Raw genomic sequence first — 17,500 nt, forward strand, 5'->3', positions numbered from 1 at the left:
CTCTTCCTTTTTTTCGTTTTTGATCACGTTGACGATTGCTCTTCAAGTAGAAAAGAAAGCTTTTGCCATTTTTCTTTTTTCTTTTTTTTTTCTTATTTCTTTAATCTTTACGTCTTGTCTTTTGTCTCTCTTCCGCCTTGTCTTTTATTCATGTCCTTCTATGTGTGTTTTTTCTTCTTTTCTTATCCTTCTCTAGTTCCTTTTCCTAGTCTGGTTTGAGTAAGACGGAGGGAAGGAGAGGGGAAGGAGGGAGGGAGAGGGAGAAGGGAGGGAGGGAGAGGGAGAAGGGAAAGAGGGAGGGAGAAAAAGAAGGAGAGAGGGAGGGAGGAAGGAGGGAAGCAAGCAAGATAGCAAGAAAGAAAGACAGGAGAGAAACTGAGAGAGAGAAAAAAGAGAGGGAAGATAGGAAAAATCCGCCCCCTCAAGAAAAAAAAAGAGACGGAGAGAAGAAGAGAAAAGAAGAAAAGGAGAAGGAGAGAAGAGAAGAAGAGGAGGAGAGAAGAGAAGAAGGAAAAGACAAAAGCAAAGTCGTAGCGGCAGGAGGGGAGTCACGACCCCGTCCCGTCTCGCCGGGGAGCGGAGTACGACCACGCGACCCGCTTCCTTCTTTCCCTGGATAATTGATCCTTAAAGAGAATGATTATCCAGCCTCCTTTGGCGTACTTGCTCTCTGCCTTTCGCCTTTTCGTTCTCCTTTTTTTTTTCTCTTTCGTTTGTCTCGCTCTCATTTTTTTTATTTCTCTCTCTTTCTGTTTTTTTTTCTCTCTTTTCTCTCTCTTTTTCTCTCTCTCTCTTTTCTCTTTCTCTCTTTCTCTCTCTCTCTCTCTCTCTCTCTCTCTCTCTCTCTCTCTCTCTCTCTCTCTCTCTCTCTCTGCGCGCGCTCTTCTCCCTCCCTCCCTCTCTCCCTTCACCCATTCCTTCCTTCCTTCCTTCCTTCTGTCCTTCCTTCTTTCATTCCCTTCCTTCGGACACTCCGAGGTTTTTCCTCTTTCTTAAGTTCATCCTTGTTCTTGGAAAACCGATTCCCTCTGTGATTTGGAAAATGTCAGCTTTTATTGTTATTGTTGTTTTCGTTGTAATAGTAATGATGATGATAGGTATTATTCTTATTGCTTGGTATTGATGTTGCTGTATTATTAATTAGATCATTAATGTTATTATTGTTATTATTATTATTATTATTATTATTATTATTATTATTATTATTATTACAATTAACATTGTTTTATTTGTCATATTTTTCTTTTTTTTTATTGGGGGGGGGGGGTAACCATCGAGGAACACCAAAGCGCGAGAATTGAAGGAAAAAAGAGAAAAAACAGAGACAAGGGACTAACTTTTCCCCCTTTTTCGAGAAATATATTTATGATGTAAGTTGGAACTATTTTTATTTGAAGGGGAAGGGGTTCGAGGAGGGGAAAAGAGGGAGAGGGGAAAAGGGAATAGGGGAAAAGGATAAGAGAATGGGGGATAGGGGATAGGGGAGGGAGGGGTAGGGACCTCGTTTGAGTTTTATCCCCTTGTGGGTACTCCTAGGGGGGGTCTGGGATGGGGGAGGGGAAGGCATAAAAACGAGGAATGGTATGTGAGGAGTGAGAGAGAGAGAGAGAGAGAGAGAGAGAGAGAGAGAGAGAGAGAGAGAGAGAGAGAGAGAGAGAGAGAGAGAGAGAGAGAGAGAGGCAGAGAGAGAGAGAGTAAGAGCAGTTTTTCTCACGAATTGCATTTTCCGCGTATTGTATTGCAAATTGATTCCCGCATTTTGCGAAGCGTAGTCCGAGCGCGCTGCCACGTACACACACGTACTCTCCTCCCTTGCACACTGGCACTCACGCTCCCTCGACCCCTCACACGCACGCACGCTTACACTCACGCATGCACAATTGCACACGCGCACACACACACACACCGCACTCACACACACACGCATTTACTCCCGCACTTTAAAGGCGGTGTAGCGGTTTGGCCTTTGTGTGCGTGTGTGTGTGCAAACCGCCTATTCATTTTCTTTGTCTGGCAACGATGATTTTAAGTGCTGCGTACTTTGTTTTTATCATTTTATCATTTATCATCGCTTTAATTCGTGTATTTTTCTTTTTATTGTTGATATCATTATTATTTGATTTATATTTATTAAGCTTTGTTTTGTTTTGTTGGCGACCTTTATGATGACTTGTTCGTAAACACGTGTGCACTGTTGCCATCTTCGTTAACAGGGGAACAAAGGGTTAAAAAATACAGAGATATAGGAATGTGTGAAGATATTTAACACATTAAAAAAGAGAGTTTCAAAGACCTTTTTGATGAGGTATTTTAGTGGATGGAGTGGCAGCGGTACAGTACGTACAGTTGTTTACTTGCTTATCTCTTGGTTCGACGAGAGAAGAAAGGCGGGGGGGGGGGGAAGAAAAAGAAAAAGGGGAAAAAAAGTGAACATCTGAAGTATTTGTCTTTGTGACGGACGATAATTTCCTTCCATCTCTCCTCTTCTCTGGTTCGTTCCTTCGTCCCCATCCTCACTCCTCTCCCTCGTCTCTTTTCATCTCCACTCCTCTCGCCTCTACGCTCTTTCTCTTTCTCCTTCCCCTCCTATCATCTCTCTTCTCCATTCCCCTTTCTTTTCCTCTCCATTCCCTTCACTCCCCTCCCTTCTTCGCCTCTCTCTCCCCTCCCTTTTCTCCATCTGCCCCCCCCCCCCCTCCCCTCCTCTCCCCTTTATCTCCTCTCTACTCAACATATCACCCGATGTTCTTTGTCTTAGCGATGGAATTGTACTTGTTCTTGAGGCTTAGTTTTCTCGCTTGAGTTGCCGAGCGGTGATTCTTTGTTCATTTGACTGTTACCTCTTTTTTTTGTCTTTTCTCTCTGTGTCTCTGTTTCAGAATCTTTGTCTTCGTCTTTGTCTTTCTTTCTTTCTTTCTTTCTCTTGTTTTTCCGTTCTCTCTCTCTCTCTCTCTCTCTCTCTCTCTCTCTCTCTCTCTCTCTCTCTCTCTCTCTCTCTCCTCTCTCTCTCTCTCTCTCTTCTCTCTCTCTCTCTCTCTCTCTCTCTCTCTCTCTCTCCTCTCTACTCTCTCTCTCTCTCTCTCTCTCTTCTCTTCTCTCTCTCCTCTCTCCCTCCTCTTTCTCTCTCTCTCTCTCTCCTCTCTCTTCTCCTCTCCGTCTCTTCCTGATCTTCCTCGATCTTCCTCTTTCGCTGAACGAGCCATGCTTTTCTGCCTCGCGTTCTGGGAACCCTCGGTGTTATGCGATGCTGTTCTCGCTATCGAATGCGTCTCTGCTTTCAGTCCGGGAAAAGGTCACGAGAAAAAAGAAAAAAAAAAGAAAAAAAAAACTTCATTAACAGCTTTTCTGTGCTAATGTTTGGAAGAAAAAAGAGTTTTATTTACTTTTATGAATTGCTGTTGATTTTTATTTTTTTCTTGCGAGGAAAGAGGGGTTGTCTATGATTGTCTGTTGTTGTTTTTTTATCTATTTTTTTTTTCGTTTTTGATTTTTTTTCTTTTCTTTTTTTTCATGGATGTTTTGATCGTCTTCCTGTTTCTGGGAATCGTTTATTCTGTGAACAGTGTTGTGAATGAAACCTCTTTCACGGAATTTTATTTTCATAGTACCCCTTTTTTTTCTTCTTTTTTTTTAGAACGACGGAAAGTAGGACTTTTTTTTACTCGATCTTTCCTCCTCCTCCTTTTCCTCTTCCCCCTCCTCCTCCTTTTCCTCCTCCTCCTCCTCCTCCTCCTCCTCCTCCTCCTCCTCCTCCTCCTCCTCCTCCTCCTCCTCCTCCTCCTCCTCCTCCTCCCTCCTCCTCCTCCTCCTCCTCCTCCTCCTCCTCCTCCTCCTCCTCCTCCTCCTCCCTCTCCCCTACTTTTTTGTCTCTTTCTTTAATCTCGTTGTAGCCGGATGTTTCTTGATTTTGTTCTTTTCATTTTTTTTTGTCTTTTCTTCGGGCAGTGCAATCAGGGTTTCTAGCTCCTTGACCTAGTTCGAAACTCTTTGTTAAATTGGCGGGAAATCTTTGAGGTATGGGCTCGTCACCCTCCCCCTCACCCCCTCCCTACCTCAACTCTAACCCTAACCCCCATCTCCAGCTCAAACCCCAACACCCAACCCCTCCTCATCTCTCCTCTCCCCTCACGAACCTAACCTCTCCCCTCCCTTTCCTTCCCCCTTTTCCCCTTTCCTCCCCCCTTTTCTCCCCTTTCCTCCTCTCCCCTCCCCTCCCCTCCTTTCCCCTCCCCAACCCCCAACCCAAACCCCACATATACCACTCTTTTCCGTGTAAGTATAGGCACAGCTGCATCAGAAGGACGTTAGGCGATACACAGGTGGGAAAAAAGAACTGCACAGGTGTTTCAAGTAACGGTTTGTCATCTGCGCGCTTCTCCGTGTGTGTGTGTGTGTGTGTGTGTGTGTGTGTGTGTGTGTGTGTGTGTGTGTGTGTGTGTGTGTGTGTGTGTGTGTGCTTGTGTTGGTGTGCGTGTATGTTTGCGTGCATGATTTTAGTGAATGAACGAGTGTGTGCATGCTCTTGATGAATGAATTGAATAGCCAAAGGTATGTGTGAGGGGCAAGAGTAACGGCGACACAGACAGACGGGGTTTAAATAGTGCGATGTTTGCTTTGCGTGAGACCTGTGTTTATCACCGAGTACAGAGGGTTTGTGTTGATATGAAAGAGGTTAAAGCAGTGGACGACCTGATCGTGGTGGTGGTGGTGGTGACTACACCCCCCCCCATATTGATCCCGGCTCTCGCACTCTCACCCCTCTCTATCTCTCTCTCTCTCCCTCTCTCTCTCTCTCTCTCTCTTCTCTATCTCTCTCTCTCTCCCTCTCTCTCTCTTTCTATCTCTCATTATTCTCTCTGGTTTTCTTTCTTAGTCTGCTTTCTGCTTTCTCTTTCTTTTTATTTCCCTCTCTTAGCTTTCTTCCCTCTCTCTCTCTCTCTCTCTCTCTCTCTCTCTCTCTCTCTCTCTCTCTCTCTCTCTCTCTCTCTCTCTCTCTCTCTCTCTCTCTCTTCTCTTTCTCTTTCTCTTTCTTTCACCCTCCACCCTCATCCATAACTTTCGAACATGGCTTGAAACACAACCTTATTTTCCCTCAAACCTTCCATCCCTCTCGCGACAAGGGGACGCGCGCGCGCTGCTTGCCGAAGGAAGAAAGGGAAGGAAGGAAAGTAGGAAGGATGGAAGAAAGGGAGAAATTAGGAAGGAAGGAAGGAAAGTAGGAAGGATGGAAAAGGGGAGAAAATAGGAAGGAAAAAGGGAAGGGAGGAAGGAAGTAGGCAGGAAAGAAGAAAGTACGAAGGAAAGAAGGAAGAAAGTACGAAGGAAAGAAGGAAGGAAGGAAGGATGCGAGGGAAAAGGTCGTCGCTGTTAGGGAAACGGGTCGTCCTGCAGCGCCACTTTAACGAAAACTTTGATCTGGAGCCCCGCTTCTTTCCGCGTGCTGTGTCTGCGGTGTGAGTCCGGGTGCGGGGAGGGGAAAGCCCGGTTCATTCCGATCACTTGAACGCCTTTGTTTGGCCCGTGTCCTGCCGTCTTGGGGGAGTGTGGGTGCAGTGTGGGAATGTTGCATTATTGCTCTGCCTCCCCCCTTTCCTCTCCTCCTCCTTTCCCCCTCTCTCGCTTCTGTCCTTCTCCCCTTCCCCCGCCTCCTTCGCTCACTGTTGCTAACCCGGGCTTATCGGGGACTCTCACCACGTGTTAGGGAAAGTTATGAGGATATTTCTCTCTCTTCCCCCTTCCTCCCCACCCCTTTCCCCTTCCTTCCCCCCTCCTCACCCTAAACTGTCTGCATGTCAGTTTGTATCTATCCACACAAGTAGACATTCACGGATATACACACTGAAACCCACGCAGACAAGTTACATCTCCAACTTTCCACTAACCTTCGCTTCAATTTCAATCCTTTTATTAAATGTAGTCCTTAAGAAAAATGCCTCCTATGCATGTTTAGATAATTACTATTATCGTATTTTATTTTTATTCTGCATTTGAATGTGGCGGAACACGAGACAAGGTGTGAAATCGTACCTGAATTGCTAGGTGTTAAGGCAGGTGACGGCAGGTCATGTGTTGTTTTTGTGTCTGTGTTTGTGGCACATGTCTCTGGAATTAACATACTATAGTGAGAGGGCTGGTTTGAGGCGAGAGTTACTGGAGCGTAAGGTTGTAAGGTTGTGAAAAGATATGGAAGGTTATGGAAGGTTCTGTGGTTGTGTGGGGAAGTGTTTGGGGAGGGAATGAGAGGGGGAGAGTAGAAGAGGAAGAGAGGGAAGATGTGAAGAAAGGATGAGAGGAAAGGTAGATGAAGAGAGGGGAGATGTGAAGAAAGCATGAGAGGCAAAGTCGGAAAGGAAGAAATGAAGAATGTGCGAGAGGGAAAGTAGATAATGAAGTAGGGAAATCAGGGAAAGCGAAAGGGTGAAGGGACAGAAGAAGAGGGAGAGAGAAGTAGAAGGGGCAAAAGCAGGTTGGAGGGGAGGTAAAAGAGAAAACGAATAGAAACAAAGGAGGGAGGAAGAGTAAGAAGAGAGGTGATACATAAGCAGGAAAAGGAGAAGCATAGAAAGAGGAACCGAAACAGCAGAGTGAGGAAAAGGCATTAGAAGAGGAGGGAAACAGATCAGGGAAAGGGGATCAAGGGGCGAGAGCCCGGAGTGCCAAGTGCCAAGAGGAAAGAGTACCCGAAGGCGAGGTTAAGAGGCGCGTCTCCAGTCCCCTTCTTGGGTCCCTTTATGAGCAGAGCCTTTGTCCAGCTTCAGGTCACAGCGAACTCGCCCACTCAGCGGACCGGTCGCTTCCGCCCCATTTCCGTAACCTGTACTTCCTCCGTTCCGACGTGCGAGGCGCTACGGCAGGTTGCAAACAGTAGTCCTTGTGGGTCGGGATTAGGATTAGGGGGGGGGGGGAGGTCGGGAGGGTCGGCCGGACAGGCTGGGATGATAGTTGTAAGCGGAGAAGTGTTCATGTAAGCGCGCACGTATGTACAAGCTTACGCTCATGGTGTAAGTGAACATGATTTTGGACACGTGCACATACACACGCGCACACAAACACAAACACACACACACACACACACACAGAATGAGAGAGAGAAGAGACGAGAGAGAGAGAGAGAGAGAGAGAGAGAGAGAGAGAGAGAGAGAGAGAGAGAGAGAGAGAGAGAGAGAGAGAGAGAGAATGAGAGAAGAGAGAGAGAGAGAGAGAGAGAGAGAGAGAGAGAGAGAGAGAGAGAGAGAGAGAGAGAGAGAGAGAGAGAGAGAGAGAGAAAGAGAGAGAGAGAGAGGAAGAGAGAGAAGGAGAGAGAGAGAGAGAGAGAGAGAGAGAGGAGAGAGAGGAGAGAGAGAGAGAAGAGAGAGAGAAGAGAAGAGAGAGAGAGGAAACGGCCTTGTGAAGGGTAACTCGCTCTATTTCACTTTCTTTTGCATTATTAACCATATCTCGGCCATCGCTTCTCGACCACTTTCTCCGCCTCCGCCGTCACGAATTGATCTTTGTTCCTTTGTTCTTTTTTTGTTCTTGTCTCTGTGACATATATATATTTTTTCTTTCATTTTTTGGGGTGTCATCAATCATATCTTATTTTCATTTTCATATTCTTCTTTTTTTCCTTTTTGGTATTATTGTTTCTTTGTTTTTCTTTCTTTCTCCGGCCCCTTCTTCCCCTTTTATCATCTCCCCTTGCTTCCTCCTTTGTTTTCATCTCCTCTTGTTAGTCCTTTTATCCCCCACTTGCCATTTCATCCACATCCCCATTTCCTCCACCTACTCCACTTGCACTCCATCCTCCACCCCCTCCTCCTCCTCCTCCATCCTCTCTCCCCGTTCTCCACCTCCTTTCCAACCTCCCATTCCTCTTTCTCCCCATCCTCCACCTCTTCCTCCCCATCCTCCGCTCCTTCCTTCCACCTTCTCTTAATCTTCCACCTTGCCTCCCCATCCTCCTCCCATCCACCCCCTTCCTCCCGATCCTCCTGGCCATCCTCCGGCCCCCTCCTGCGCCGCCACCCTTCCATTAGGGTCAGTAGGCCAGGCGTCTCGTAAGGCAGGCGCGTGGGGAGCTGGTGGGTAAAGTAAGACTGGTGAATCTATCGATCTGCGGCCTCATAAAAAAATCAGTCCCTCTTGTTAGCTCCTTTGCCCGCTTATGTCCGTCGTTTTGTTGTTGTTTTGGGGGTATGATAGATGATAATGGATAGAAGGGGGTTGATGAAGCAGAAGAGGGATGCTTTGATGGGCGAGGGAGGAACGGAGGAAGAAAAAAAGCTGCGCGAACCGAGACCGAAACGTGTTATTAGTCACGGAGTAAAAGAGACAAGAGGCGATCGCTTTCTGTGCTCCGTGTGCGTTTGTTTACTGTGACATGTGAGAGCCGCAGGTGCGATTATTGTTTCGGTCTGTCTGCCTCTTTCTTTCTCTTCCTCTTTCTTTTTTCTTTCTTTCTTTTTCTTTCTATCGTTCTTTTTCTTTGTTTCTTTTACTTTCCTTTTTTTCTCTCTTTTCTGTTTCTTTGTTTCTTTGTGTCTCCCCCCCCCCCGCCTGCCTCTCTCTCTCTCTCTCTTCTCTCTCTCTCTCTCTCTCTCTCTCTCTCTCTCTCTCTCTCTCTCTCTCTCTCTCTCTCTCTCTCTCTGTCTCTGTCTCTGTCTCTCTCTCTATCTCTACCTCTCTCTATCTCTCTCTCTCTCGTTCCTGTTCTTTGTCTTTTTTTTCCTTTTTACATTTTCTCTTTTATTTTGATTTTTTTTTCTCTTTCCTTCTTCCCTCTCCCTCTCCATCCCCCCCTCTCCCTCTCCACCCTCCTTCCCTCCCTTTCCCTCTCCACCCTCCTTCCCTCCCTTTCCCCCTCCTTCCCTCCCTTTCCCCCTCCTTCCCTCCCTTTTCTCTCCTCTCTCCCAAAACCCAAGTGTTCTCACGAGAAAGCAAGTGTTCTGTTATGGTCGCTCAGTTCGTCACATTGATCGCCAACCGACCTACTTACGCCTTATCGTCCGACCTCGTTTGTGTGTGTGTGTGTCTCTCATTTTATATGTATGCATTTTTTCCCCTTTCCTTTGGCCCCATTTTCCGGATATTTCTGATGGGGGGGGGGGGAATTAGTGGGTCGATGTCATAGTATGGGGAGGGGGGGGGATAGGTAGAGGAAGGAAGGGGTTGGGGAGGTGTAGATATGCTTAGGTATTCTTCGGAGTGATAATAAATTTGTTACTAGGTCATGTTGCCGTGATAACTGTTGATTTCTGTTTTATTTTATTTTTTACTTATTTATTTATTTATCTTTCGTTCTGTCGTCGCCTCCATCATTATAATCACCATTACTACTAGTATAACTGTTACTACTGCTACTTAAACTCCAACTGCTTCAACAACAGATACTTATACTGGTGTTACTACTACTATATTACTACTACTATTACCACCACCATCACCACCACTGCTACTGCTGCTACAATACTATTACTATTACTATTACTACATAACTATCACCACTGCTGCTGTTACTACTGCAACTACTACTACTACTCTACTACTACTACTACTACTACTACTACTACTACTACTACCACTACCACTGCTACTACTACAATACTATTACTACTTAACTACCACCACTGCTGTTACGCTGCTGCTACAACTACAATTACAACTACAACTACAACAGTTACATTATTTATTAACAATTGCTATTACAACCACCATGCGTAATCGTTGAATCCATCTCTCACACACTGACCTCGCAACAGTACGAAACTGGAACTCCGTACTCCAGTCACTCCCATGCACTCCTGCCGCATGCCATGTTGGAGGAACAGAAAGGTTTACAGCTCCGTTGGCCTATATACTTTGCACGAACGCTTGGTGGCATCTGCGATATGTTCTGGTCGCCGCCATTTTACCTGTATTGATGCTTCCGCGAAACACCCGCGTTTTCTGTTTAATATCACGATGACTACTTTATAATTCTTGGCGGTTTTCTGAGAACTTGTAGGGGTTGTTTGGAATTAGTTGTAGTTTTTCGTAGTTGGGGTTTTGTTGTGGAATTTGGGGTTTAGGTTTGAGGTTTAGGTTTGCTGTTGTTAGGTCTTGTTGTCATGAACAAGAGGAAAAAGTATGTGTGGTATTTTTGTATCACTGTACTAAACATTCCTCTTACTACTACTACTATTGCTCCCTCGTCTACTACAGGTACATCAGCTTTAACATGTAAGCACGCGGAAAAAAATGAAATGAATTAACGGCAGCAAGTTTGGGGTTACCGCTCGCTTCGAAACTGATGAATTTTGTGTCCAAGCTTTTTTTTTTCTTCTTCTTCTTTTTTTCCCCTCAACCATCCGTAATTACGAAACTGGAACGGAAGATGAAAGGGGCAAAAAATACCGGTGAGTTTGATTCCGTGGTGGATATCGAATGCTGGAACGACAAATGCACAAAATAGTGAGGCTGTTGGGGGAAATTTCGCAAGTTTTACCAAGAGGGTAGAACAAGTTAACTGTAACGAGGTCATGGATTTATGAAAGGTCATATCTTGTTTTTTTACAACAGGCCTGATAATGTGGCCTGATAATGTGGTGCACTATGCCTATAAGGACGAAAGGAGCTTTTTAAAATACCATAGGAAACTAAAGAACTGTCGAATGCAATATATATATATATATATATATATATATATATATATATATATATATATATATTTAGATAGATAGATAGATAGATAGATATAGATATAGATAGATATTATATCTCCGTTTCCATCTCCCTCCCTCCCCCCTCCCCCACCTCTTCCACCACCTCTTCCACCACCACCATCAACAAAACAACAAAAACAACAACAATAACAAAAACAACACCCCACACCCACCCATCTGTTAATGACAAATACTCCCGACATTGTGTTGCCAGTTAATTGTGTGGAAAATACCACCATAGTCTCAATTGGTGTTTATTGAGGCCAAGATTAGCAAGAGGTGCTAGATTTACGAGGACACGGCGCTGGAGGTGGAGCGTTTAGGAACCAACACGAAATTATAAACCTTTAGATGTGTCTTATGTAATATTAGGATGTGTTGTTGGGTGGGGGGGGGTGGCGTCAAGAGTGAAAATGCGCAGTAGATTGCAGTAGAGGAAGAGGGCAACGTTAAATGAAAAAGAAATATAAGGCCTGGCGAATTATATGTATAAGAAAACAACCGGAATAGAAATCCTAAAGAAAGGGAAGCATGGAACTTTCAGAAGGAAAATATGTATAAAAGAAAGGAGACGAGGCCTGGAAGCGCTAGAGAAAGAGATAAAAGGCAAAGTAAGGAACTTCCTGGTAGAAAATACATACAAGAGACAGGAGATGAGACAGGACCCCTGGAGAAAAAGACCGGAGAAACGCGGACCTTCCCCAGTGAGGTTCGAGTGCCGGGAGTGCCGAGTGCCAGCGCCAGCCCCCGCGGCAGGTGTTGCATTATCATTATTATCGATCGCTGGCCCAAGTGTTCCCGTCGCCCGCTGGCCACCACGCATTTTTATCGATTAGTGGCAGGCCCAAGTGTTCGGCGTTACTTCCTGGCCACTAATTATTATTGATTGATAGCTGGCCCGAGTTCGAACCATTATGGATTTGTGGCTGGCCCAAATGGCCTAAGTTCACTACGATCGCCTGGTGGCCCAAGTGCTCGGCTTCGCCCTCTGGCCACCGCGCCGAACCTTTGCTCTTTCACGCAGTCTTGCCTTTTTCCACATCCAGCTGGGTCTTCTGTGTCTTCCGCTTTTGTTGCTCGTTAGCTCTCACTTTTTCTGTCGCTTAGCTTTTGTTTTTGTTTTTTCCCTTGTATTGTGTCTAGTTTTTTTTTCTTGTGTCTAGATCTTGTCTGTTTGTCTTTTTTTCTAATTTTCTTTTCTTTTTCATTTTTTCTCTTTCTTTGCCTCTTCCCTTCTCCCTCCCCCGTCCACTCTTCCCTGACTCCTATTCCCGTCTCCCTTCCCTCTCCTTCCATCCCTCCCCTAATTCCTCCCTCACTCTCTCCTACCACTTCCCTCCTCCCTCCCTTCCATCCCTGCCCCCTCCCCCTCTCTCCCCCTTGTCCCCTCCTCCCCTCTTTCGGACAAGCACCAAGCACAGACACCGAAAAGGGCTAGACATGTACCTGCCCCGATAACGCAATCTGTGGGCAGCGGGTGATAGTGGGGCGCCGACGTCTAGTGATTCAGCTCACATGCCACGTGAATTCAGATTGCAACGTGACATGCCTCAGTGCCTGCATTACCACCTGTTGCATATATGTATATACTCATATATACGGACGCATCACCCACATACATATATATGGAGGTGCCTATGTATTTATAATATGCATGTGTATATACATATTCATGTACATACAGTACACGCAGATATGCAAGAATGTAAAACATGCATACATGAATATATTCATATGTATTTACATGCATGTTTCATGTTCATTCATGCATATATACAGACAAGTAAAAAGATAAAGCAATTAAACTTAATTAGATAATAAAAAGAAAGTAAAAGACATATTCTCCAAAGCATGTATTTGTTTGGAGAAGGGTATTATACTAGTCAACATACGATGAAGGTTATATACATAGCAGATAACAAAGGCAGGAGGTAAAATCATGCAAGATGAGTGAGTGAGCAAGAGATGTCTGCTGATGACCTACTGCTTTATATTTCATATCTTAGTAGAACATCATGGAACCCACACTTTAATTGCTTAGCATGGTTGATATTAATAATTTTTCTCTCTTGTTCCACAGCATATGGAAAAGTGTTCCTGGTGCGGAAGGTTTCAGGAAGAGATGCAGGGAAACTTTATGCAATGAAGGTGCTAAAGAAAGCCACTATTGTGCAAAAGAAGAAGACCACAGAACACACCAAGACAGAACGCCAAGTCCTGGAGGCAGTCCGTCAGAGCCCTTTCCTTGTCACCCTTCACTATGCCTTCCAAACCGATGCCAAGCTTCATCTCATTCTAGGTAGGATGTCGTTGTATTGTGCCCATTGCATATTTTGGTTTGTGTATCTTATGATTTGTTTTGTAAGTGGTGAAATTCTTGATTGTGAAGGAGCTACATTACACTGTGATAAGGACTTTACTCTCTGGATGACTTGGGCATTTTGATAAACTAATGATATTGCGAGTAATGAAATGAGTCAAGAGTATAAAATATGCATATCATCTTCACAACAGATTATGTAAGTGGCGGAGAACTCTTCACACACCTCTATCAGCGGGAAAGATTTCGCGAAGAAGAGGTTCGGCTTTACATTGGAGAGATCATCCTTGCCCTTGAGCACCTGCACAAAGTGAGTATTAAGTGTCATTATGAGATAAAAGGTTCATACTATTATCTCCTCTCACAATTCTGATAAGTTAAACAAGAGTTGGCCTTGGTGCTAGGTACTGTAGATTTGAAGTCATATACCTGGATAAAAGAAAAAGTAAATTATAATTTTGATGTTTTTTTTTTTTTTTCTTTTTTCCTATTGTATTTATAATATTACTATTGCCTTTTTTTGAATGAAGAAAAGAGAGGAATGCACATGCTAACTATAACTCACTTTTCAGCTGGGCATAATATACCGTGATATCAAGTTGGAAAATATCCTCCTAGACTCAGATGGGCATATAGTACTGACGGATTTCGGCCTCAGCAAAGACTTCCTTCCCCATGACACAGAGCACAGAGCCTACTCTTTCTGTGGTACGATTGAGTACATGGCACCTGAGGTGGTGCGTGGGGGCTCACATGGCCATGATCAGGTAAGGGATTTTGTCCGATCCCAACTTGTTAGTTCAGTAATTTTATTAGTTCATGGTATTGAGCAATTCCTGTATGTCTCTGTCTCTTGTTGAGAGAGTCATTGTCCTGCAAAGTTATTTAAAGAAATTGTTATTTTTTATATCTTTATTTACTTATTTTATTATTTTTTTGCAGGCGGTAGACTGGTGGAGCGTTGGTGTATTAACGTATGAATTGTTAACGGGAGCTTCACCATTTACCGTGGAAGGAGAGAAAAATAACCAACAGGAGATTTCAAGGTATGTGTGAAAGAATTTCTCTTGCAATTTTGTAACAGTTTACAAAGCTGCTAAAACATAATGCACAAGGAAAGAGAAAGCTTTGATGCACACACACACACACACACACACACACACACACACACACACACACACACACACACACACACACACACACACACACACACACACACACACACACACACACACACACACCAGTTGGAATGCTTATCTTTCCTGATTAATTTGCAATTTTTCTAAGAGTCTTACTGCTTTTCTAGACGAATCTTGAAGACCCAGCCCCCACTACCAAGTGAACTGTCATCTGAGGTTCGTGATTTTATCTCCCGGCTTCTTGTGAAAGACCCTCGTCAGCGGCTAGGAGGTGGTCCAAGGGATGCTGAAGAGCTGAAGGAACATAAATTTTTCAAGGTAAGAGAATATTTAGGACTTACAGAAACTTTTTAAGTTGTATCTTCCATGTAGTGATTGGCATGAAAATAAATGGGCAAACTATTGTTGTGATATGATTCCTTTACATTGTGTATTGTAATTGATAGTATTACTTTCTTTATTCAAGATATGAGAATGATGATGACATTATGAGATGTAATATCTTTTTTTAAGGACTTCTAGTGTTAATCGATTAGAGCAATATATGCTATCATATTACTAAATTATTCTAATTCTTATAGCCTCGAAACACAATTAGTTAAGAAAGCATTTCCTTTGCAGACCATAAACTGGGATGACCTGGCCAAGAAGAAAGTCCCAGCTCCCTTTGTTCCTCGTATCAGCAATGAACTTGATGTCAGTAATTTCTCAGAGGAGTTTACAGCTATGGTTCCTCAAGATTCCCCTGCCATAGTTCCTCCAGATGTGGATAAAATGTTCAATGTGAGTTTCCTCTTTTAATGGGTTTACAATTTCCTGATTTATATTATATACCCAAGTTAAATCCCTTGTGTCTTGATAGAAAATTCTTTTTGTACCCTTCTTTTTTATCTGTTTATACTTATTGAACTGATAATGCTTCAAGATGTACGTGTCAGAGTGGTGTTGTTATCTTTAAAGTACTATATTTAGATAGTTTATTTATAACTTTTATTAGTTACTGATATACTGTTGTCTTTTTGTGCTCTCTTCTATTCCACATTAATAACATGCTTTAATGTTATATTCTTTCCATTTCTACAGGGCTACTCATATGTAGCACCTTCAGTCATCTTTACTGAAAATGTTGTTAGTGATTCTCTCTTCAAGATGTCTCCAGACAGAAGACCAGACACAAATAATCTAATGGCTTGTAGCTTCAAGGTAAGTTCAAACAGTTTCTCTATTTATTCTTCACATTTATAGTATTAGCAAAATAATTCTTTACTGTATTCTTTGATATACTTTTCCTAAGATTTGTATTATTTCTCATAAAATTATTCTAATATTTTCATTCCTTCTCTTTCAGGATTCTGCATTTTTCCAGCATTATGAGTTAGATCTACGAGAAGGCATACTAGGTGATGGTAGTTTTAGTGTGTGTCGTAGATGTATCCAAAAATCTACAGGCCGTGCCTTTGCTGTGAAAATTGTGTCGCGCAGGTTAGATTGTCAACAGGAAATTAATTTACTACGTGCTTGTCAAGGACATTCCAATATAGTTACCTTCCATGAAGTCTTTTATGATGAAGTAAGTATTATCAATATTGTTGTTATTATTGCTGTGTTTGTCTTTAGAATAATTCTGTCTATATGTCTGATGAAGTAAAGGCACTGAGATCAACTGCCTAAAGTAAAGTTCAGGATCTAATTCATGTTCTTGTGTCAACAGGCGCACACGTACATTGTTATGGAACTTCTTGAGGGAGGTGAACTTCTTCAGAGGATCAGAAAACACGAAAGATTCACAGAAGCACAAGCATCAGTCATCATGCAGAGTCTAGTGTCTGCTGTCCATTATATGCATACAAAAGGTGTTGTACATAGAGACCTGAAGCCAGAGGTAAGAAACATTTGTTAATTTTAATTTAATTGAGTCTGTTATGAATAAAAAGAGGCTAAGACCTTTGTAACTATAATATATAAAATAATTCATTTGAGCCCGTAGTTAACTTCTAGTTAATTCTAATTGTACTATCTTCTGCCCAACAGAATCTCCTTTTCAAAAGTTCCTCGGAAGACTCAGAAATCAAGGTTGTGGACTTTGGCTTTGCCCGCATGAAGCCAGAAAAAGATGGATGTATGAAGACCCCATGTTTCACTCTTCACTATGCAGCTCCTGAAGTTTTGCGACAAGCAGTTCAGCAGGGTGCTGCGGGTTATGATGAAACTTGTGATTGGTGGAGTTTAGGTGTTATTTTGGTAAGTCTCTTTTTACTGTCATGATTATTATATGTATAATCACATATCTAGTTCCCTGGAGTTTAACATTGCAGTGAGCCTTGAGAGAATATATTATTTTATTCAATCTTGTCTTTTTTATTTGTATAACTTGGCAAAGATTTCACTGGATTACATGTAAAAGTTTGACTTAAATCTATCTTATTTTCACCCTTTATCTAATATTCTTCCTATCTTCTTTTCAGTATACCATGTTGTCTGGTAGAGCCCCATTTCAGTCAAGAAGTAAAGACGACACCTCAGCATCTATTATTGCTCGCATAAAAGGTGGAAGTTTTGACATGTCTGGACCAGAGTGGCTAACTGTGTCAACCCAGGCAAAGAAACTTATTAAAGGTATGTAATGCATCTTGTTTTCATAAGATTTAGATTAGATATAGAGTTTAAGAAGAAAATAGCGACAGATATTTTTTGTTTTAATTTAAATGCTAATGGTGTATAAGTCTTTAGAAAAGCCTTATTTGGATGAGAAATTCTATGTATTTATACTAAATGTTGTATTTTCACAGGATTGTTGACGGTAGATGCCTCAAAACGTCTGACCATCAATGAACTGTTGCAAGATGAGTGGTTACAAGGTGGCCCGCCTTCTGTGTTCTCGGCCACGCCACTCATGACCCCTACCATTCTCAGTGCAAGGCCGACCCTCAAAGGACCAGTGTCAGCGGAGGCAGGGGTCAAACAAACCTTTCATGCATTCCATATGGCCACCAGAGAAGGCTTTCGTTTGTTAGTAAGTATTCTGGATAAGAGTTATAAGAATCTGTAGATCATACAGTGAATTTAGTTTGGAGACTAGATACTTAAATGCCCTAAGAAATTACCCATAAACTAAATTCTTTTTTTCTCTCTTTCAAGGATGTCAGCAATGCACGATTGGCCCAGCGCCGGAAAAACAAAAAGTCATCTACTGACGCCCGGAGCCATTCTTCTACCTCATCCCTCTCCTCTACCTCATCAGCGTCTTCCCTCACTTCTACTCGTACACCTAGTAAATCAGACCGTTGTAGTTCCTCACTAGGTGCGACTCCAAAGAAGGAGGAGAGCATATTTGACTTTGGGGAAGCAAGAGTCAAGGCATA

General features: G+C 43.1%; 1 protein-coding gene across 5 annotated transcripts in view; it reads left to right on the top strand.

Moving 5' to 3' along the window:
* LOC119599025 (ribosomal protein S6 kinase alpha-5-like) overlaps positions 1–17,500 on the top strand; it is a 105,427-nt gene that overhangs the window by 87,202 nt on the left and 725 nt on the right. For all 5 annotated transcript variants that reach the window (XM_037948768.1, XM_037948765.1, XM_037948766.1 and 2 more), the window contains 13 exons: positions 12,760–12,978; positions 13,194–13,309; positions 13,572–13,766; positions 13,942–14,045; positions 14,306–14,456; positions 14,760–14,921; positions 15,222–15,341; positions 15,487–15,708; positions 15,850–16,020; positions 16,170–16,379; positions 16,604–16,754; positions 16,928–17,151; positions 17,277–17,500. The exon at positions 17,277–17,500 is cut by the window's right edge and continues 725 nt beyond it. In XM_037948768.1, coding sequence (XP_037804696.1) covers positions 12,760–12,978; positions 13,194–13,309; positions 13,572–13,766; positions 13,942–14,045; positions 14,306–14,456; positions 14,760–14,921; positions 15,222–15,341; positions 15,487–15,708; positions 15,850–16,020; positions 16,170–16,379; positions 16,604–16,754; positions 16,928–17,151; positions 17,277–17,500 — 2,269 coding nt within the window. The remainder of the gene's footprint in view (positions 1–12,759; positions 12,979–13,193; positions 13,310–13,571; positions 13,767–13,941; positions 14,046–14,305; positions 14,457–14,759; positions 14,922–15,221; positions 15,342–15,486; positions 15,709–15,849; positions 16,021–16,169; positions 16,380–16,603; positions 16,755–16,927; positions 17,152–17,276) is intronic.

The sequence above is a fragment of the Penaeus monodon genome, chromosome 42, assembly GCF_015228065.2.
Source record: "Penaeus monodon isolate SGIC_2016 chromosome 42, NSTDA_Pmon_1, whole genome shotgun sequence".
In the NCBI taxonomy this organism is placed as follows: domain Eukaryota; kingdom Metazoa; phylum Arthropoda; class Malacostraca; order Decapoda; family Penaeidae; genus Penaeus; species Penaeus monodon.